Genomic DNA, 23106 nt, shown 5'->3' on the forward strand with positions numbered 1-23106 from the left:
ATCAGTCACAAATTGATTACCTAGGCTATCGAATTTCATCTCAGGGCATTGAAATGGACCCTGCAAAAGTAGAGGCTATTGTGGCATGGGAGCCTCCCCGTACCAGGAGACAATTACAAAGTTTCCTTGGATTCGCCAATTTCTATCGGGCATTCGCCCAAAATTTCGCTGAAATCGCCCTCCCCCTTACTGAACTGTTAAAAACTAAAGGACAGGGGGATACGCGACGTTCAAAGAACCCAGGCGCGCTCCTTAAATGGACTCCTGCCTGTCAGCAAGCGTTCGAAGCGCTCAAACAAATATTTACCACAGAACCAATTTTACAGCATCCAAACCCCTCTAAACCCTTTGTTGTACAAGTTGATGCTTCTGATTTCTCCATAGGAGCAATTTTGTTACAATCTGACCAATCTGGCGCCTTAAAACCCTGTGCCTACCTCTCTCGCAAATTCACTGAAACGGAGAGAAGATGGCACGTTTGGGAAAAAGAGGCTTTTGCTGTAAAAACGGCTTTAGAAACATGGCGACACCTATTGGAAGGCACTTCAAGCCCTTTTGAAGTCTGGACCGACCATAAAAATCTGGAAGCTCTAAGCACCAGTCGAAAACTCAGTCCCAAACAGCTGCGCTGGGCTGAGTTTTTCAGCCGCTTCGACTTCACCCTTAAATTTATACCAGGCAAGAAAAACTTTTTAGCTGATGCACTCTCCCGCAGACCCCAAGATGCTGGCCCAGGGCCAACGGTCCAAGGCACCGTCTGGACCGACAAACAATTAAGTTTGGCAGCAGTGACTCGCAGCCAGACCCGAGCGCAATCAACGCAACCTCCAGCCGTTCTGCCTTCCAGCCGCTCGCCGCACTTGTCAATTCCCTCCGATTTGCAACAACAGTTGCTTTCCCACCTTAAAACAGATACTTGGTTGCAAACCAATAGACACATTTTAACTTTCACCGACGATCTTGCCTGGCGCAACGATCGCCTTTATGTACCCGATGCTATGAGAAAAACCATACGCCAGCGCTCCACTTTACAATACCTCGTTCGCTGGAAACATTTCCCTCATCCTGAATGGGTTGCTGCTTCAGACGTCCTTTCCCCTCGACTCGTAGCTCAATTCCACTCTGCCTACCCTCACAAACCTGCTCCATAGTTTTTTTTTAAGGGGGCAATATGTCATGTTCTCATTTCAATGTGCTGTTAACATTGTAACGTTTCACATGTCCTCTTCTGTTCCGTGTTCCTTCACCCGGGGTTTTTCCATTCCTTCACCCTCCGTTGTTTTGAGGGCTTGGAATGTATGTTTGGGTTTGCGCTCCTGCTCAAGGTTACTTTCCCAGGCGCGTCTAACGGCTTCTAGCACCTGGGAGGGGGAGCGTCCTGACGAGGGATGGGGCGGAACTTGCTTACAGGCAAGGCTTTTAAGTTTGTATTTGGCGCGCTTTTGCTCATTCTCAGCTTTCTCTGTATTTGCATACTATTCCTTTAATAAATCAGTTATCTTTAAGCCCGAGCTTGTGAGACTGAGTATTTGGGATTAGGCAACCGTTACAGCAAATGTCTGTGGTTCAATTACTATTCAGAAGCAAGCAGGCTTGGAAAAATGCCAATGTCTCATAGTTCAAGAGAAACATCTGACTTAGAATTATATAGACAATAGTACACTCTTTCTTTGTCTAATAATAGAAAGCGGCAACTTCAATGTCCTACTATGACTATTAGCTAGGAATATTTATTTATTTATTATTCACATTTCTATCACCACCCATCTCCCCCTAAAAGGGGGACTCTGGATGGTTTACAATAAAATTCACCTTAAAACCGAACATCATAAAATCACCAATATTAAAATAATAAAAATATAAATATAAAATCCAAGTGGGAGATTTCCATTCTGTCGGGAGAACTCTACCGCACCAGCCACCCCCAGGAAGAGCTATTGCCCTTCCCTTCCCAAGCGAGGCGGAAAAACCAGGTCTTCAAGCCCCTCCGGAAGGTTGGGAGCGAAGGGGCCTGCCTCACCTCAGGGGGTAGAATGTTCCACAGGGTGGGCGCCACTGCAGAGCAGGCCCGCCTCCTGGACCCCGCCAGATGAGATTCTCTTACAGACGGGGTCCGCAACATGCCCCCTCTGCATGATCGGGTGGGACGGGTTGATGTTATAGGGATGAGATGGTCCCTCAGGTAGCCTGGCCCCATGCCATGTAGGGCTTTAAAGGTGATAACCAACACCTTGAATTGGACCCGGAAGCAAACTGGAACCCAATGCAGCTCACGCAGTAGAGGTGTTACATGTGCTGATCTTGGAGCACTCATCACTGTTCGCGCAGCCACATTTTGGACCAGCTGAAGCTTCCGGATACTCTTTAAGGGTAGCCCCATGTAGAGAGCATTGCAGTAGTATCTACCTGTTGCATACCCATACCTGAAGGAGCATGGTGTTGGGGGTGGGGGGGGAAGACATAATTTTAGAGTAATAAGGGTTATTATATTAACTTTAAATAGCAAAATGGTAAGAAAAAAAAACATGTTGGACCCAATACAGCCATGGTCTTCAGTTCAACTAGTTAATATGGGAATTGCTGATCATAACAACAGAAGAAGAAAAAGCCATTTCAAATGGAACAGGCAAGGCAGAATTACAGTAAGAGGCTTGTTGCCCAACCATACAGCTCAGCAGAAAAATAGCCTACCTAATCCAAGGACAATTTCTTTATCAGTGGCGACTTTTTGTACACTGATATACTGTGGCATTTATTGCCATTTCTTATCTGTTTGTCTTGTATACTGATTTCTTTCCATTTCATTGCAAATCTTCATGGAATAAAAACATATGCTCTTCCATAGCAACATCCTAACACAAACACAGACTAACTTTTGTTCGCTGGAATACACAGTCCCCCCGTCCCCCCGCCATTAACACAATCTGCATCTGCATACAGTTCAACCAAATTCCATAGCAACCATACAAATAAAAAGGAGAGGATTTTTTTGGGGGGGGATTTTTCTTTAAAAATGTTTTCCGGGAAATAGCTTGGAACTTAAAAGGAAGAATGTAGTATTTGTAAGCAAAAACAGCTTGAGCTGAGTAGCACTACTGGCTACAAAAGGATTCTTTGCATCTTTCTTCTATAAAATATGTGCCCTTGATTTGCATTGACTAGAATTACACTGATTCTCATCAGCGTGTGTCTGTTATATGGGTATTGTTCCAAAATAAAAAATTACAAATGGCATCCATTAAGAGAAAAGCTACACATATTTAGCCTAACAAAGTGGTTACACATAAACCACCAATTTTGAAATACCGTGTGTCCCACCAAAACTAGCGAGATATATTGACGTATGTTTAAATGCAGCAAAAAGATGGAGACAAAACTACCAGAGGCAGAATTAGGTATCAAAACTTGAAGAGTTAACTCAAAAAATAATTTGAAAATTAGATTCAATAAACATTTCTGTACTTCTTTTTTTAAAAAAATTCCTGGCCTTATTTAAAAATAATTTGAACATCTATTTTAAAACGCCTGTATTTTCAAAATATCAAAGATATGGTGTTTTTGTTCATTTGTTTGTTTACTGTTTTGGTGAGGTAAGGTAAATCTTATACCATACTGAGCTGCATAATATCCTACTGCAGAAATATTACTATCAATAATAATAGTAATACTATTGAAATGTTACCAGTAGTGAGCTGCAATGCTTCTGTTTAATCCTCCTATCCCCATAAAATTTTGGCTTTCCCATACTGAGTATCCCAAAAGGAATGATGGAAGAATGGGCCACATCTGGGTGTTTCAGCAAATGTTACAGTAGATGATATTCAGCTTTCAGTTATGTAATACTGTAATCATTTTTTAGTTTATTTCAACTGCTTCTTTTTTCTTTCAACTGAGTTCAAAAATAAGTGACTTCATCAACAGGAGGACCAGTTTATTCAGTCTCTCCCTCTGCAAAAGATCTGACAAACAAGGATCACCATTTCAGTAGATGGTAAAGAAATATTTCAAGCATGATGAGCCAGAGGCAAGATCTGACCCTCCTTTCCTCCCTCCTTAATGGGTCCATTATTAATTAAACGCACTACGCTGACCACTGAGATCTCCATAAAAGCTTCTAGGCAAAATATTGGGGAGCCGCCTATTGCGAGTGCCAAGAATACTTGGTTAAATGGATTGTGGGCCCAGTCAGTATAAATTATCTTCATATTTCTATTCCTTGGTATCCTCTGAACAGGCAGTTAATCTAATAAACAGGCTGGAAAACCATAAAAAAGTTTGGCTGCTGCTTTGGTATTTCTTTGTGCCCTGGAACAATGAAGGGCTAGCTACACAACCCAGTCTCCCCTTTTTTATAAAAACAAGACAAAGTTATCATAATAAATAATATTTACTCACCCTTTCAGGCAAGGACAATGAGCTAATGTTTATTTAGTACTTTGAAGCTGCAAATGTACCAACCCAAGAGCTAAACTTGCTATTACCACAGCAGTTTTTCCAGTGTGTTGTCCAATCTAGCTTTAAATGACTCAGTTAATGAGATGCTCATCATTTCCCTAGGGAGGCCACTGCACAGAGCAGTTGAGTAAGTTATTGAGATTTTGGGATATTCAACAAAACTCCGTCAACTGCTTTTTTATTATTATTTGAAGTCCATCCTGAACCAGCTGGTCCATTTGGCAGATACAGTTAGGGCACGTGAGTCTTTTGCTTACCATTAAAGGAATCTCATATTCTCCTTAATAATATGATAAAGTATGGACTAGATAATACAATGGTTAGATTGACTCACGATTGGCTGAATGAGCACACCCAAAGAGCGTTCCTTACTAGCTCCACTTCAGCTTGGATGGAAGTGCTAAGTGGAGTGTCCCAGGGTAGTGGATCCTGTGCTATTCAGCATCTTTATCAATGATGTGGATGACAAGTTTGATGGATGCTTAGCAAGTTCGCAATTGACCCAAAGCTGGGAAGTCTGGCTAATACTTAAGAGGAGAAAGAGAAGATTTGAGTTCCAGACAGAGGGCTTCCGATGGAAATGGCGGACTGAACGGCTGTGCCCACGGGCTCAGAGGGTAGAGCTGACAACGTGGCAACTTTTTTAAGGCTCAGGCAGGTTCTCCTGAAGCCCAGAAATGTTCTCTGGATAAAGGAGAATACCTCAAATCATCCCATCTGTCCTCCGGATGGCTGCTTGCAGCCAGATGATTGCAAACAGTGTTTCACATTTGACTGGTAAGAGCCAGCTGGGAGGCGGGGTTGTTGTCACTTTCCAAGCTGTGCTGCAGCCTTAAAGGGACACTAAGACTGGCCACCCCAGTTCTAAATCACCAATTTGTATTTTTTAAAAGTATATGTACCCCAAGAGAGGCTTTCTACAGTGAGGAGAAACTGGTTCTCTTGGTGCTTATCGTTATTTCGGAGATTTTAAAAAAGTTTTTAAAGTTTTCCTTCCAAATATAAAGGATTGAGAGTAAACAACTGTCTTCCTGTTATTATTTTTGTATTAAATTTGAAGATATTAGCATTTTCCTACACACTGAATCAGCTGATTTCAACCTGCAGCTGTTTCCACTTTCCCTTGAGAATTGTCTGCTATCTCACTTTCATGTTATGTAAACACACTTCAGAACTTTTTCGTACCTTTGACTTTTGTTGGTTAAGCTCCTAGGGGGCGCCATAATCTACTGAGACATGGAGGACTTTGAACAGATTCTTTCTGACTTCCACTAAGATTTTAAAGAGATTTCTTCTGACTTCTATCAAGCTTTTATGCAAGATATTCAGGACATTGTGGAAAATATGAGATCTAAAACGTGACATCAGTTTGGGGATGTGGTGGATGAAATTGAGGAATTCAACAGTGATAGAGATTGCGATTGTTATCAGTCAAGATGCTGGATGAAGAGTGGATAGTAGACTTGGAAGAAACTTAAGGGAGAGAGATCTGCAAGCCATGAGTGAGATTGACTTTCTGGTGGAGTGCCAAGAAAAGAACCTGGAATCTTTGAGGGGGGCAGTGGGGCTGTTTGAATCTTCCAAGAGAAAAGCTCTGTGCACATGGGGGGATATGTAAATGCTCTGGTTTATTTTGAAGTGGGATAAGGGTTGAAGAATGTTTATCTGGTTTGCTTTAAGTATTTGATTGTTATTTCCTTTTAAAGATTTGGATTTAATTGTTTTGAATTGTCTGTTTTCTGTGTTGAGATTAGGATTATTAAAACTAGTATTATCAAGTATAAAAGCAGACAACCTACGTGCTTTTTAATTTCATTATTATAGTAGACAGAAATGTATAGAATAGTGGTAGGAAGGGAATAATCAAGTATGTGTTATCTTTTGCAGGGAGAAAGATGTTTAGGAAGTTTGTATTTTTTTTTATTTTAATGTAAAGGGGAGGAATAGCTGTATTTAGTGATCTTTATTATGTGCTAAAGTGGAATGATTTATAGAAATGTGGTGTTTTGGTTTAATATAGAGTAAGAGAGAGATTATGGAAATTTTTGTATATCCTTGCTGTTGTCAGAAGCCACATCTTTTGTAAATTCAAAAAAATTTTCTCGTTTTCACACTTTTTAGTTCTTTTTTCTTTCTTTGTAGTTTTTTATTTTCTTTTGTAGTTTTTATTCTTCTCTTGAAATTTAATAAAATTTACTATAAAGAGTTCCAGACAGACTTGAGCTGTGGGCTGAAATGAGTAGATTGGAATTTAACTCGGAGAAATGTAAAGTTCTGCATCTAGGTAGGAAAAATTTAAGTCACAAGTATAGGATCAGCAAGGCTGATTGGTATTTGTATAAGTGAAAAGGATCTGGATGTCCTTGTTAACCACAAGTAATGTATGAGCTAGCAGTGTGATGCAGCTGCTGAAAAAGCAAACGATACCTTGAGGTACATTAACAGGAGCAGAGTCCAAATCACAGGAAGTATTTGTTCTAGTTTATTCGGCCCTGATTTGAGCCCACTTACTGAGCCCACCAGTTCTGTGGACTCTTGTTCAAAAAAGGACAGTGAGAAATTGGAGTCTGTTAAGGCTACCATGGTGTAAACCAAGCCCTATGAGGAACAGTTAAAAGATCTGGGCATGTTTACCCTATAGTATAGGTGACTGAGGGGAGACATGACAGCAGTCTTCAAATATGTTAAAGAGTTAGCATATTGAAGCGGGAGTCGACTTATTTTCTATTCCCGAAGGCAGGACCAGAACTATAACTACAAGGAAGTAGATTCAGTGGTGAGTTCTCCTTCACTGGAGGTCATCAAAAAGAGGCTGATACATGTCAGATATATGATGGATCTTGCACTGAACAGATTATCATGAAGATATCTTTAAAAAAAAGCATTATGTGAAAGCTTCAGTTGATCAAAGATATGATGGGCAGCAGAAGTCAATATTTTTTGACCCCTTAAGGCATATGGAAAGTTGCAACCTGGAATACAGGGGAAACATGAATTAGTTCATAAAGTAAAATAAAAAAATAGCCATACATTGTGGGTATGTGAAACTAGAAGAAAGGGGAAGGATGCAACAGACCTGAATGAAGATAGTTTAATCTCTTGGAGTAATGGTGTAGGATGAATTATGAATTAAAGGGCTAAAAGGTTTATCAGAAAGTATGAATTGGTGTCAAGATGGTTGTGGGTTGATGTATGTTTTTCTCCCATGAATGGCTTTAATGAAAGAATTAGAGGAAAGTTTGGGGGGAAATTGTGCAATTTTGAGTTAATGCAATCAGTGGTGACGTGAATGAATGGCTGAGAAACGAGAGTACAGAAAAAGCGATTGAGCCATTTAGAGAAATACACTGGGGAATATCTTCTTTAAAAAAAAGGTCTGCTTTGAATACATGGTTTATGCATAAAGAAAAGGCATGAATGTAAGTCTAAAAGCATGACTGAATGTTTGAATGTGGTGAGAAGAATATATGATAGAAGTATATGGAATGGTTAGCAAGTGCTTGAAAACCGAGCAAGGAGTGAAACAAAGATGTATGATGTCTACCTGTTTCTTTAATGTATTTACAATACATTTACAAGGTGATCTTGAAGATCTGTTGGTTATGGGCATGAATGTACAACAAATATTTACAGGCACAAACTGAGGTCAAGCAGTGGAAAAAAGCAAGCTTGCAAATCCTATAAAATCCTATTATACAGTCAGTAACTTTCACAGAAAGAAGTTGATCCTTTAATCTTCATTCAATATATTTATTCAGTCTGTATTGCTTTTCAGTAATTATATTTTATTATAGATTTTATAGTTAAAATTATATATTTGGGATTTTTTAAAAAAAATGACAAAACAAATATATTTGCTGAATATGTCTTTAAAATGATAAGTGTAATATAAAATACTCCAATCTGTATCTGCATTGGTATCTTCAGGAGCTATCATGGATTTCCCCTTCTTCCTCAGAAGAACTTTCCTTAATTGGGTCTTTGTTAGATGGATTGATTTCTAAAGGGGAGAAAGAAAGAAAGAAAAAGAAATACATTTATATAGTTTCTGCTGTCAACCAGTCCTAGTTTTGCATTCTCCATTAATGTGCCTATCTATAAGCACACCGTTAATTGATAAATAACTTGCCATGAGACGCAGAAATTCTGGATTTGCTGTAAATTTATAGTTCTTAAAGTAATACAGTTAATCCTTGTTTAGCACCTGCCTCCTATAGCAACTGTTCAAAGTTATGATGATGAAAAAGTAACTTTGTGGCCAATCCTTACATTTATGACCTCTGCAGGTCTGTAAAGCAAAGGAAAGCTGAAGTAAGATCATAAGCACAGTTCTGGTTTCATTAGCAACCACTTCACTTAAAGACGGAGTTGCTGGTCCCAACTGTGGACCTTACTAAACGAGGACTACCTATAAAAATATCGCCAATGGTAAAAAAGCTTGTTACCCTCAGATCAGTTAAGGTAGTTCCAAACCTTCAGTCTAGGGGAGCATGCTAATGTAAAATGTCTTAAAGCTAACAAAACAAGGAGCAGAGGAAAAAACAGATGCTCTTGAGAATGAATACTATATGCAAACCCAAAAAATCAATTCTATATCAACAATCAAACGCCCATGATTATCCATAGGAGTTCCTTAAAAACTGATTTCTAGGAATTCACCCCACCCTCTACTCTATGGGCCAGAAAGCTCCCTGGCAATGGAAGTGCCAGAAATTAAAAACGCCATAGTAGTAGTAGATGCTCTGTTGGCTAGACCAGGCTTCATGGAAAGGAAATCTACTTTTGATAAAGGCCAGCATTCTCTTTCACTATTTGTTTCAGGTTCTAAAACAAATATTAACTACTGTTTTATTCAATATGGTTTTCCCCCTCAAACTATTCTCTATGCCAGTGAGGTATGAGCAGAAGTTCTGAGAGATACAGTTATGATATTTAGGACAAAAGCTAAATACAACTACTATGCCAGAGCAAACTTCGTATTTCCTTTTCTTGCAATTTATTCTGATACTCTGATATTTGCTGTGTGAACTCAGGCTTTAATGTCAAAAACCTGTGTGATGGGAATCCTAGAATTTCAGAATCACGATGAATTTCATTGTTAGCACCAGATGACTTGGATCATTATTCAGAAAATGACCTTTCGTTCATTTGAGACTGATACTTGTCTGTTCAGTCTCCTAGAATTCTGTTTGCCCAAAGAAATAGAAAATTTGAAGACTTGCTGAGAGAGATTATTTGTTGATCTGATATTAACTGAGGAGCACCTTTCTTTTGATACTGTATATCCTATTGGCAGAAGAATGCTTGGAAGCAAAGAATATTGCTATCACTTCTGGCAGTAATTAAATAAATGACTAATTAAATAAATAAGGATACCTTGCCTAATCTCAAAGTTGTTTAGCTACAGAAGCCTGGAAATCCTGGAATACAAAAAAAAAAAATCTTGATGGAGAAGACCTGATCTAAGTGGCTTTAAACTGTTTATCTAGTCGAAGAAAGATAAGCATCTTGGTTTTCATGGCCCAATCAGAATCAATTCCACCCTCTATCTACATTTTTTTCCTGATTCTTCTTGCAGTGAGGAATGAATAAATTGCATACAGAAATTCTGAACTTCTGTTTCAAGAGATTTAGAAGTTCTGATTTCTCTCCTCTCAACATAGTAGTGAACTTTGCCTCTTCGCACTGTTCTGCTGATACAGAAGCCGAATCTTTGCACCATAAACTTGAAGGACTGAGGATACAGTTGTACGGTCAAAATGGAGAATGTGAAAAGGAACCAAGTACATTTGATGTGAATGTGAAGCTAAGTCTTTATGATATTATGCCAGCTGTTTGCAGCAGAACAGAATTATTTTTTCCATTCTGAGTTGCCAAGTTAATCAAGGCATAGAAAATACGTATTATCAGAATGGCACATTATTCACAGATACTGTAAAAACAAAAACTTTCCCACTTTCTTCTCCAAATCTTAATTAAAACTTGAAAGGGGGGCAGGGAGAAAGGGATCAGAGTTGTCTCTTTCTAAGAAAGTGTGCAGGCACATTTTCTGGTGTTTGATTTCCACCAGGATGGCTTTCTATAAATTTTTTAAAGAATGAAGCATTTCAAAACTTTAGCTTAAATTATGCACATAGCCCTTCACTACATAATCAGATATCGTATTCCTTTTGGCCGCTACGGAGGCCTTGTATCTACTTCAAGGAGAAGGATGTTACCAGTGAATAACTGGCCAGGACAGTTGTGGAGAAGAAACCTTCTGCGCATGCCTTTCCTTTTTATTTTTTCCAACCCAAAGTAGTGATGGAAAGAAATTATGTAAAGGGGCTCAGGACTCTGGCTGAGGACAGCCTTTCAAAAATTGGACAGAAATTTGATCTGGGGGCAGAATCCTCCAAAACAAGGACCGAGTTGAAAATGGGCCAGGTCTGGCCAGGTGCTGGGGAGAAAAAAAAAATCAAAATAATCCCCTAATGCAGTCCTATGGGAGGAAAAAGTGGGTCAACATCTTGGAATATTGCCAACTCTTGCATCCTAAGCCCCCCTTCCTCTTTATTTTCCTACTCATGTCACTTCTATTATAAAGAAGTTGGAAAAAAATCCAAAAGTGATGCTCTGCAATGCTTTCCCTCTTTCTCTAGCTAAAGAATACTTTAGTAGGACTGCAGGGGTGAAGACAGCCTTTCCAAACAAAAATCCTGGCAAAAGCTTTTAGGCTAATGAAGAGATCCCTTTCTCTTTCTTGCATGGTTCTGTGGCATTGTTCCACAACAGGTTTTTTTAATCACCACCATCCCAGCATGACTATTCTGACTTGTCCTGAAATCAGGTGAGAACGGAGGGACTGATCCCCTTCTTCTAAATGGACGACGACTACCTTTTTGGCCATGGAAGAAAGACCTTTCCCATTCTTACAGTCCCTACTTTCCCCCTACTTTATTTTGCTGGTAAAATCGAAGTAAAGAAATTGGGAACAATAGAAATGGGATAAATGCCCTGTAAGCTTCTCCTAAAGAAACAACTAACTCATACATGTGATGAGATACATAGGAACCCTCCTGCATCCAGTTGGGAAGTCAGGAAGGGAAAATAATGGCTCTGTTCCAACAGGTCCAATGAGATGAGGGTTTATTTATTTATTTCTCAAATTTCTAACACTGCCCATCTCCCCCCAAAAAGGGGGACTCCGGGCGGCTATCTGCAGTGTGCCATCTCCATGTGAGACAGGTGCATTGCATCAGAAACCCAGAATGTTAAAGAGACATGCTGATTTGTGTTTTGGAAGGAATACAGATTTTACATGTTCAGTATTTATCTGATAGAAATATAACCCCCCCCCAACTCCTGTAAATAAGTGATGCAGGAGCTTGTTAATAATCTTAACAATTCTTGAAAAGAAGATATTGTTTGAAACAAATTAGAGATGGGAATAACTGTGGATGTGGCTGCTGAAGATCTGCAATTGTCTGTACATGTTATCCTGTTTTGTTCAACATAAAAGGGTTCCTCTCATTTCTGACAGATGTATGCACATACACATATGCACAAACAATATAGGAGAATCACTTCCACAGATTTATTGCTGAGGGGAAATCCCCAGGATTGGTTTCAGCTGGAATTGGAACCCCTGGACTGCCAAATGGGGACAGTAGGCATTGTGCAGAATTACTCCTTCTATTTTTCCTTAAGGGGTCATCTAAAATTCAGGCTTGTCTTCCTTTCAGGGCAATACATTTGTGGCAAAAAGTGGCAGAGAAATCAGCATTATGGCATGATTATGTTTCAATGCGAATATTAAAGCAAAATATGCAATTTTTCAGTCATAACATCTAATAAAATAATATTGTCAGATAGTATTGCATTTAGGATTTTCTTAGATTTCTAAGTCATTCAGGAAATTGTTGAGCCCTGATATCTCTGCATATTTCAACATAATGCTGTAGGAATGGGAGCCAAAGATATAGTCAGGACTGCCTAATGCCTAGCTGTTGATATCATGGTGTGATCACTCATTTCCTGATGTGCTCATCATCCTGCTCCTTCTATGTTCCAGCTCACCCCCATTCTCCTTCCACAGCACTATCAACTCCGATTCAGATGAAGTCAACTCATTTTACATGTGGAGAGACATGTGCACACCCCAGTAAGGACAGCTTATTTTACTGAAAGAGATCTAACGAAATAACGAGCACATGGGAAACAGAGTTAAAACCAGAATGTTGCCAACACCTGTATAACTTCAGTGGAATTCTACCAAGAAGCATCATAATAGCTATATGCTAGATATGTACTGAGCACCACTGTTGTGAGTTCTCAGGATTGATCAGATAAGACACAGCACACAAAAGCATTCTTGTGAACTAAGTCATTTTTTAAAACATAATGTATGTTGTATCAAGAATAGAAAGAAACATTTTTTCCATAAGATTTATTCTTTCAGCTAGATAGTAATGCAAGTGGGATTCAGCTAACGCATGCAAACAAAAGTTAACTCTATCCTACCTTCTGGCTTCCACCTTCAAAGGATTCATGATGCAACTGCTCTACAATTCAGAGATTCAGTACCGCTTCTGTTGAAAGGAATGAGCTCGCCCTAAAGCATAGTTGCTACTAAACTCCCCACAGTTAATCAAGCGTTTCACTTAAATCTCTGTAGCAGGTTCTTTTTCTAACTGTTCCCAGTTAGACTGACCCAGACTCAAAAGCACTGGCCTCTGGACAGATAGTTTTTTATATCTCCCTAAAAAGAGTTGGGGAGAAGTTTTGTTTAAAAAAACAAACCAAGATACAAAAGTGAAGTATGAAAATTACAAGTCTATATTTGAGTGTTTTCTATTGCCTCTATTATATAGTCTATCCTATTATTTCTATATCACTACACTAATTATTACTGTAACAGTTACTGTACTCTATTACTATTCAATTACTATTACAATAGTATACTATAGTAATACTATTATATAACAATGTTTTCTTCATACAAACACCGTTTGGCCTTAATTCCTCTCTCTGGGATTTCTTCTGCTTTTTTCTTCCATTAATGGGCAGCATGTAGAATACTTGTAACTTTCCACATTGTGCTTTTATACTTGCACTTTTCTTTGCTGTGTCTCTGTACTTCTTTTTCCTCTAGACCATCTGCATTTTTGAAGGAAAAACGGCTTCTTTAATTCAGCTGCTCTACAGTTTGCTGGTGGCCACAGAGCTTCCAAAACACGTGTCTCCTCCCACACCCGTTTCAAGGTTGCAGCTTTATTGGCAACTCCGCTGAGAAAGGCTCAAACAGGAGGGGAAGAAGGCAGCACAGGTGCCTGCGATTTTTCTAAGCAGCCTGCTCTTCCATAAGCTTAACTGGCGATCTCTCACAGCTGGCATAACCTTTATCTTTCTGGTGCCTTTGGATCCTCTTCTCTCTCTGGATATCTGAGCTGGATTATTCCCCTCCTTTGCATAACGATTTCTTTGCTGATCCTTTTTGATGATCTTCAATCACCTTGGAACTTGTAACTCTTCAGCAGCCCAAAACTGCCTATTTCTACCTTTGTGTCCTAGCCCTATAGTTCCCAAACCGCTCTGTGGTGACCTGGGGCACTGCAGAAAATTCACAGGGATGCCACAGCGTTTTATAACTTAATAAATGGAACTGTTAGTGAGTTTACTGTGGCACCTTGGGATGCCATAGCACACGGTTTGAAAACTGCTAGGGGTGCTATGAACCAAGAAAGTTTAGGAAGCTCTGTGCTAGCCATTTTTCTTCTTTTCTCCCACCACGTCCAATTTCAACACTAACTTCCTGTTCCCTTCTTAACCATGTCAACTTCCCCTCCTTGTGAGAGACTCGGTGTATGAAAAACATTACTTTTTTCCCGGCTTCTTCTCAGTCTCAAGATTATACCACAAATGCAGTCTATATGTCCGAGAGATCACATGACAGGATGTCAGGCAGTATATACCTTATCCATTCCATCACAACAATTCTACACGATTAGTTTTCAAATTATATTTAAAAGGTGACGGACAAGGCCTTCTAGTTATTGCTGAACTGTTATGAGCATCCCTGGGAATTAAGGTTTAATAACATTTGAAGGACTACAGGTTCCTCAACTGGATTTTAATGGTTTCATCCTACATGAAGCAGAATTTCCTAATATAACCAGACATAATTTGAAAAAAAAATCCAGCTCTGTATAGGCATTCAAAGTAATATAAACTTCCAATTAAGAAGGGACATTTGATCTGGAAAAGCAAATCAACTGCAGACGTTACAAAACTGTCCAGAAGAATATTTGTAAGGCAGGTGTGGACTCATCTATCAGATTTAATTACTTAGAAAGCAGGAACTGTAACATCTTGATACATTTTCCACCAAATAAATGAGCAAATAGGAAAAAATGTTCTAATGATGTTTGCAATAGTTAAATTACATGAAATTTAACTAGAAATAATAAGCATATATACCAATCATATATTTGCTACATATCATTATATCACAACAAATATTCACAGACCCAATACCTAAGTACATGTTTATTCTCTGCGTTGAATATTATTTAGAATATATAATGGGTACCTTTGTTCATGCTCTGGCCAAGAATCAACATATCTGTCTTGAATTTCCACAATACCACATGCAGAGTTGGATATTCAATTACAACCTTCCCTTTCAAATTCTCTAGAAGGCTTTTGCTGGCATCCAATTCTTCATACCTTTTGAAAAGGATAATAAGCATGGTAAATATTATATCAAGATTTGATTATTCCAACGTAAAAATAAGCGTCTTGGGCACAAGTGTACTATATCAATATCTTTGAAAATGGAAAAACAATATGGCCTTTTGAATGAATATCTTTATTACCGTCTTTGACCAGCATTTACAATAAAAGAAAATAATTTAATCCAACAATTCTTTGTCAGGAAAAAGGAAAACAATAAAACAGTGCAACAATATAACTAAGTAATATATACTATGCGCAATTGTATAATTTGATAAAAACATTTGGCCACCTGGTGTGTGTGTGTGTAGTCAGTATCCCTTAAAAAGAAACAAACGTAAAATCTATCAGTATAACCCTCAAATTTGGAGATGATTGGGGAGATCAGAGCACGTCTTGGCGCACCATAAAAAGGACACCATATGAGGACATGGGCAAGAGTTTCTACCTCCCTGGATCCATAAGAACAAAGTCTCTGTAAATAAGGAGTTCCATGAAATCTTCCTGCCAGCAGTGCTGAAGGGAGGGTATCAAAGCGGGCTCTGGAAAAGGTCCACCTATATTTGCTTAGGGTTAAATTGTACAGATACCCTGCAGTAGAGGGTTTGCGGCTATCTAGAATTTGATGATAGAATTCAGGAGCACTGGTAATATCATTTTGGCGATCAATGTCCCTAAAACTTTCTTTTACTACTGATTTAGCCTTCTCCAGAGTTAATTGGCTTAAATGTTCAGGAGAGAGGCCAAGACTGCAAAGTTCTTTTGTATAGGCATGGCGCCAATGAGATTGGGAGCTGTCTGACAACAGCAGAGGTATCAGGCCTGTAGGGTCAAACATGATTTTGAGTTCTGAAATTAGAATCCTGATCCAAGCCTGGGCCTTAATACTTGGCACGTCACCTTCAAACCTCAAAACTGCATTGGAGGTACATTTTGGGGTACCAAACAAAGACCTAAGGAAATTCAATTGGATGGTTTCACAGACCCTTAGGTTTGTATATAGGCCAAGTTGTATCCCACATAGTAGTTGGGCAACCGTTTTGGCCATGAACAGTTTAATTGCTGCTGGGATGTAATTTTCCCCCTGTTGTAATATTTTTATTATTGCTTGTGAGCTAAAATAGCCTTTTTTTCGGGAACAAGTATTCACTTGCTCTCATCACATTTTTGCCTTAAAAATAAGTTGACAGGTTTGGCAATCAAATTTCAGCTTTCTAGGTCATGTGAAAATATGTTTAGTACCCTGGTGAGTCACTATCCAAGACATACTTTTATACAATGCTAATTCACCTTGCATTCTATAAAGACAGAAGTGTATTTCAGGCAACCAACGGAAAATCCCTAAATTTACTCAAATAAATAATAGACCTCTTACAGCTCAACATTCTGTCCCAATGTGCAATTCCATATTGTTGGCCTCTGTAATAAAGCAAATTTAAAAACAGTCCATTTTTAGGATGTTCCAACATAGAAAGGTTTTTTTTTCCCCCAGCTACAGGAATACCTAATTTGGGCTTTGCTTATGATGTTGAAACAGCTTAGCTATGTAGTACTCTCTGGGGGGAAGGGGGAGGGAAGGAGAGAGAGATACAATTATTTTACTTAAGATTTCCTTAGTAAGGAAAATGCCTTGGAGTACAGATGTATCATATTTCAGATTTTCAGGTCATGACGACTTAATCAATGGATTTAAATTTAGAAAAATGTCTAAATGTCTTTTTTTAGGATTTTTTATAATGGCAAGAATAGTTTTAGCATTTTTATTATAAATCTTGCCAAATTTCAGCTCAGTAAGGTGGACGTATCTTGAAACATTAGGCTATTTTTTTGGGACAAAGATGTAGACATGTTCCTTATTTAGTTTTTGTATGTAATCAAAAAATTGGAAAGGGTAATTTAGGTCATCCCCCTACATGTATATTTCTACATGGAACACAAATTAAAGTCCTCTATTATACTTTGATGCAGGACCTGTTAGTGCTAGATGCACCCAACAGATAAATTGAGAAGTCTATTTGTTGTTTATTTAATCATTTATGTAATGTGAATTACAACGACAGCCAAAGAAACACGTAGGATGAACTGAATATATGAAGGTAGAACATAAATAAAACTGATAAATTTCTCACAATGAATGATTCTAGATTAAAGCTAGGATTACAAATGTGCCTCCCTTACCTCTCTCCAAATAGAAAACTGGCAGAGTAGGAAGAAATGTTTTACCTTACTCTTTTGCTGTGTTGGCTTTCATTCTGCAGGAAGTTGTAATATCATAGAGTTTTTGAAACAATGATCTAACACTTGCAATTTAAAGAAACCCATTTCATTTCATTTCTAGATTAGATTCTTATTTGTTATATATAACCCACCAAATAAGGACAATTACTCTGATAGCCTTGATTTGTTATGTCTAATCACCTGAGTATCAAAGCAAAGTGGAGGTTACTGCCTTAAAAAAACTTGTGTGGCTGAAAGCATCTCTTGAGAAGGTTTATCCCTTTATCTCACTGGGTTTTCTAGGGAAAGGCGGGCCCATAAGTTATACACCATTAGAGAAGCAGAAAGAAGATCCCAGAATTCTCTCAGGAATAAACTGCTCCTCCTTCAATTTCTCAATAATGAACTAGCAATATACAGTAAAACACTGTACATGCCAAATTTTGAAAGCTTAATTTAAAGTTTATAGAACACTGTTACATAGCAAAATGATACTGCTGGGAAGAATTAATGATTGTTTGTGGAAACTGAATTCAAAGTGCAATAACCTTGTAGTTTAATCCTGAATTCCTCACATCAGCAGCTGCAAACTGAATTCCCCAAAGAAAACTTCATTTGTGTGTTCTGAGTAATCCACGTGACTTGGATCAAACACCAGTTCCGTATATGGGATACTCTTTTTTTCCTTGGGAGGATGCATTCAAAGCAATAAGCAGGCATCAATTGAGTCTTTCTAAATAACTGTACTAATACTTAGCCTTTTTAAAATAATTACGAATGTATAAACTACCATACTTCAGAATAAGCATCTCATAGGTAAATAATGAAAATGCCAATGCCTAAAATCCCAACTGAACAGATATAAAACCCTAAGAGAAATTATAAGTATTAAATGACTATCAAGCTCTTAAAATCAGTGAAAACATGTTGGGAGGGACTGTGAAATTTGGGAGTCCAAAGGATCCAGAAGGTACTAGGTTGCCCTCTTCAATGTCAAATGTGCAATTATTACCCTAATGTGGACTTGTATAGAGTGTCTCTGCTATAGAATTCTTTAGCAATAACTACAGTGCACAGGTTAATATTTTTGATAAACTTCACTGGGTTGGAGTTTAATGATCCTAATTCAATTAAAATAATGAAACTTGCTTTTCCTGGTTTGGGAAGAAAGAACTTTATGCAAGGGTTACTTCCCTTAAATCCAACTTCAATCATCATGAAAATAATTTGGTTTCATGTTGTTGTTTTTTACCTCAAGTAATTATGACCAGTTCTTCCTAAACCCACTTTTCAAAAAAGAAAAAAGGAGAAGAGTATTTTAAATTCAAAGAGTGCTTTCATAACATTTGGAGCAGCACACAAGGAGAAGCATATTTGCTGATTTATTTACAGTACTTTAATGCTAAGTACGGCGGTACCTTTCCACTGGCAAGAGTCTCCACACATTCTTTTCTGGTTAAGCAAACATTTACCACCAAAAGGCTAAAGTCATTCACATGCCACAATACACTTTCCATTATCTCATGTTTTAGACAAAACATCCTTAGCGTCCAGCTTGGCAGAGCATAAAACATTTGTACTTTAAACTATTTTATGATAGTAAATTATTCAAGTGTTAGATCACCAAGGCCTAGTTTTAAGTAAACTTTATTGGTTGACAGACAGTGACAACTTCTGGCAAATACCCAAAACTTTGATAGAGCATGAAGAGCTAGAGAATCATAAGAGAAGAGTTTTTCTTACAGCAATGTCACTAACTATCTAGAACTTATTATTTTGTTTTGTTTTTAACTCCTTGGTTATCCCTCTTTCCATTTAAAAAATACTGTTCTGTTTCCCTCCAACATCACTTCATTCAGCACTTTCATAGACTTATATTACCTTATTTATTCAATTTATCATCAATTCTATCTCCCTCTTTCAACAGACATTGCTAAAACAGTAACAACCCTAAATTAGGTGTTTCAAAGTAAACTACAGTGATGACACCAGAAAAAGGAAACAGATCATCTGTACAACATCTTCCAGCAAAACAGATACCCCCTCAACTTCATCAAAAAATGCCTCACCACCAAACCCATTACAACCCAACCAACAGAAGCTATGAAAAGGATAACACTGCCATACATCAGAAACATCTCAGAAACTACCAACAAACTATTACAACCACATGGCATCACCGTAGAACATAAGCCAACTAAAACTCTGCAAAACAAAAGACCCAATAGCCCAAGCTCTGCAACCCAAAAGACCCAATAGCCCAAGAAAAAACAGGAGTTATTTACAACATACAGTGCAAAGACTGTAATAGCCAGTATGTAGGACAGACAGGCAGAAGACTAGCAGAGCGCATCCACGAACACCAACTAGCAGTCTGAAGACACGATGAGAACTCCTTAATCTCACAACATATGGACAGACTCAACCATAGTTTCAACTGGGAAACTGTGAGCATCCTAAACCAAGCCAAATCCCAAAACGCCAGAGAATTCCTGGAAGCCTGGCACTCAGATAAAGCAGCCATCAACAGACACATAGAGGTAAACAACATTTACATACCATTCAAAAGAGACAATAGAAAAGCCAAAAGACCAGTATGCCTCCTTGCCAGCAATCAACACCCAGATATGCAAAAATCAATACTAGGATTAACACCAGATGAACAACCAAACAGCACAATACACCCTAATCAAGGAACTATTAACTCAGGCAATCAACCAAGCAGCAAACAACAGCCCAAAGAAACTCCCAAGGAGAGAACAACACCCCCACACCAACACAAGCAGGGCAAGCCACTGTATATAAACAGAGAGCAAGGTCCTCTCCCTGTTCGCATTGAAGATGTTGCCTAGTCTGGCAATGAAACGTCTGCAAGAAAACAACAAGGCTCAGAGAGCACCAAGGACTCCACAGTGATGACAATGTTACTAGCAGGCACCTCAACCCACCCACAGCTCTTAAAACAAAGCTTTATTTATTTACATTTTTGTTGAAATCTAATTTTCATAATCAGTGGGAAGAAAGAGATGGAAGGAAACTAAGAAGAGACCATAAGGTTATATTTTAATCTTTATCTGATCATGCTTGGCTAAATACGACAGAGGCGCAAAAGCTAGGATACAAGTATTTACTGCCTGGTCTCAGTTCCCAGTCTTCAGTGCAGTGCTAGCCCATTAGACGCATAGCTTGGTCCCTGTTCTCTTTTAAAACTTTAGCTCCCTTCTCTCTCATACATTCATATTTTCAAAAACTGGTTATGACCTGATTTGCCTCTTTCAATTTGGGCTCTTTAAGCTTCTTAAGCTTCTACAGACAATTCTCTGGAGATAAATGAAAGATGCAAAAGTGTTGTTTAGCTCACTTTAACCTCTCTTAATTTTAGTTTTCACACTGCCCATGGTAATGAAAGTGCATTTTTTCATTCTTTTGCAAGTGTTTCCTTACACAAAAAAGTTTTTGTTAACTTCTAATATTTTACAGATGATGCTATTTCCATTGAATTTTAAAAATATATACCCTGCCTTTCTGTCATAATGAGAAAAAGGTAGTTATTTTTTAAAAATAATTTTATTAAACTTTTTAGTAAACATAGTAAAAACTAATGCAATCTAAACTAGAAGGAAAAGAAAAGAAAAATTCAGAAGGTGCAGGCAAAAGGAAAAAAAAGAAAAAAGAAACGAATACAGTACTAAAGAAGTAGCTTCCAACCTTCATCACACCAAACATAAGCTAATACTTTTCACCCTCTTTTAAACTTACAAATAAAAAAACTGTTCTTCCCATAGCCTTTTATCTATGTGCAATCCAGTCCTGGTTCAGCAAAAAGTCCATTAGGAGTTACCAGAAATATCAAACAAATAGTTTATCCCTGATCAAATAGTCCAACTTTATATTCCTTCTTTTTGCTCTTCACAATCTTGACCTTTAAATCATTCCAATGGCATCACAGGACTTGATCTTTCATCAATCTCTGGCATTCAAAAGTAGTCTTCAAAGCTTTCACTAGCCTACTTCGTAAATCCCATAAAGAGGCATTATCCAGGATTTTTTTGTCACAGTTGTTCCATTCCAGATCCGTTTCTTGATTTGTCTTTTGTATTCCCATTTTAGTAATCTCAGTTTGGTGGCTTCCATGCCTTCTAATTCTATAATGTCTGTATCAGGTAAGGGTTGTATTTTTATTTTTTTCTCATCATGTTCTAAAAGTTTAACCATTGAAATATATATCATTTCTGAGATATTAGTTAATATCTCAGTCCATTTTTTGAAGGATTATTTAAGACAAGTAAAAGTTATAGCAGGCTTAGCCATTTTAACTCTTTTCTGCCTGGTCCTTTAGTTCCCTCTAGTGTCCATTTGCAACCTTCATCAAGCCTTAGTTCCTAATATGGGTTTAGTTCTGTTTCAATAATTTCTCACAGGTGTATTATTTAATTATATACTTGTTTTTTCAAATCTTACAGCAAAAATAATCAATATTCCAAATCTCTCTGGTCTCCCAATCATGTAAAACTTCCTTATGTATGTATGTATGTATGTATGTATTTATTTATTTATTGCTTTTTGCCAGTTGTATATTATTTTAAACTCTTAAGTCTCTGTTTACAATTCCTGAAATCCAAAGAAGGTAAACTCACCAGGTGTCAAATTAAGCTTGCCATTTTGAGGGTCTCTAATATCCATAAGGTAGTTAAATTGAACATTTACGAATGTGATTAGAAAGTGAGTTTAGCTGGCTTAATGTCCTTTTTAAAGGCTCTGTCGTGACTGAGAACAAAGATGTCGTCTCCCTTGACTCCTGTGCTCAAACCCGTGGGAGATGGTGTTTTACGGTCCCCTTGAGAGGTGCTGCCATTCAGAACACTCATGGTGATCTCCCACTCTCTCCCTCTCTGGAGAGATTATGAAGGACTGGTCTACTCACTGGTACTTCATTCTTCACAGTGGTCATTTCCGTTGTTCGCAGAAATGTCTTCAGTCAGCCGTAACTCACCCAGAAATCAACAAATATAAAAGGCTAAGAGAGCCAATTAGCAAATAGGTACTAAATTAAATAACAAACATATATTTGTTTTCCTCTAACTTGAATACTTTTCAGTTCTTGCATCAGAAGTCTCAAGATATAAAAAGCATATTGTTCACATACTATACAAGGAATCTTATCACATAGTTTTCTTACAATATAGACTTCGATCTCCTTTTTGTAATACCTTGTTTCAAATTCCGCTATTATGCAATAATCATCAGTGGTACATTATCATGAATAATAAAAACAACAAATGGTTCAGTTTCAGTCCCCCACTATAGTAATACAGGTAGTCCTCACTTAATGACCATTCATTTAGTGATGTTTCAAACTTACAACGGTAATAAAAAAACCAACTTACAACCGGTGCTTACACTTATGACTGCCACAGCATCCCCATGGTCACATGATCACAATTGGGGCACTTGGCAACCAGTTCACATTTATGACCGTTGCAGCATGCCATGGTCAAGTGATTGCCATTTTTTACCTTCCCCGCCAGCTTCTGGCAAGAAAAATCAGTGGGGAACCACGTGATTTGCTTAACAACTATGTGGTTTGCTTAACAATTGTGGTGATTCACTTGATGGTTGTAAAATCGGGTCCGATTTGCTTAATGACCATTTTGCTTAGCAACCGAAATTCCAGTCTTAATTGTGGTCATTAAGTGGGGACTACAGTATTATCATTTTTAA

At 38.0% G+C, this 23106-nt stretch overlaps 1 protein-coding gene across 1 annotated transcript in view; it reads right to left on the reverse strand.

Annotated features, from left to right (window-relative positions):
• Window positions 1-8269: 8269 nt before the first annotated feature.
• ZNHIT6 (zinc finger HIT-type containing 6) overlaps window positions 8270-23106 on the reverse strand; it is a 41323-nt gene continuing 26486 nt past the window's right edge. The window contains exons 9-10 of the mRNA XM_063298213.1: window positions 15026-15162; window positions 8270-8455 (exon numbers count right to left, since the gene is read on the reverse strand). Coding sequence (XP_063154283.1) covers window positions 8379-8455; window positions 15026-15162 — 214 coding nt within the window. The 3' untranslated portion in view covers window positions 8270-8378. The remainder of the gene's footprint in view (window positions 8456-15025; window positions 15163-23106) is intronic.

The sequence above is a fragment of the Candoia aspera genome, chromosome 3, assembly GCF_035149785.1.
Source record: "Candoia aspera isolate rCanAsp1 chromosome 3, rCanAsp1.hap2, whole genome shotgun sequence".
In the NCBI taxonomy this organism is placed as follows: Eukaryota; Metazoa; Chordata; class Lepidosauria; order Squamata; family Boidae; genus Candoia; species Candoia aspera.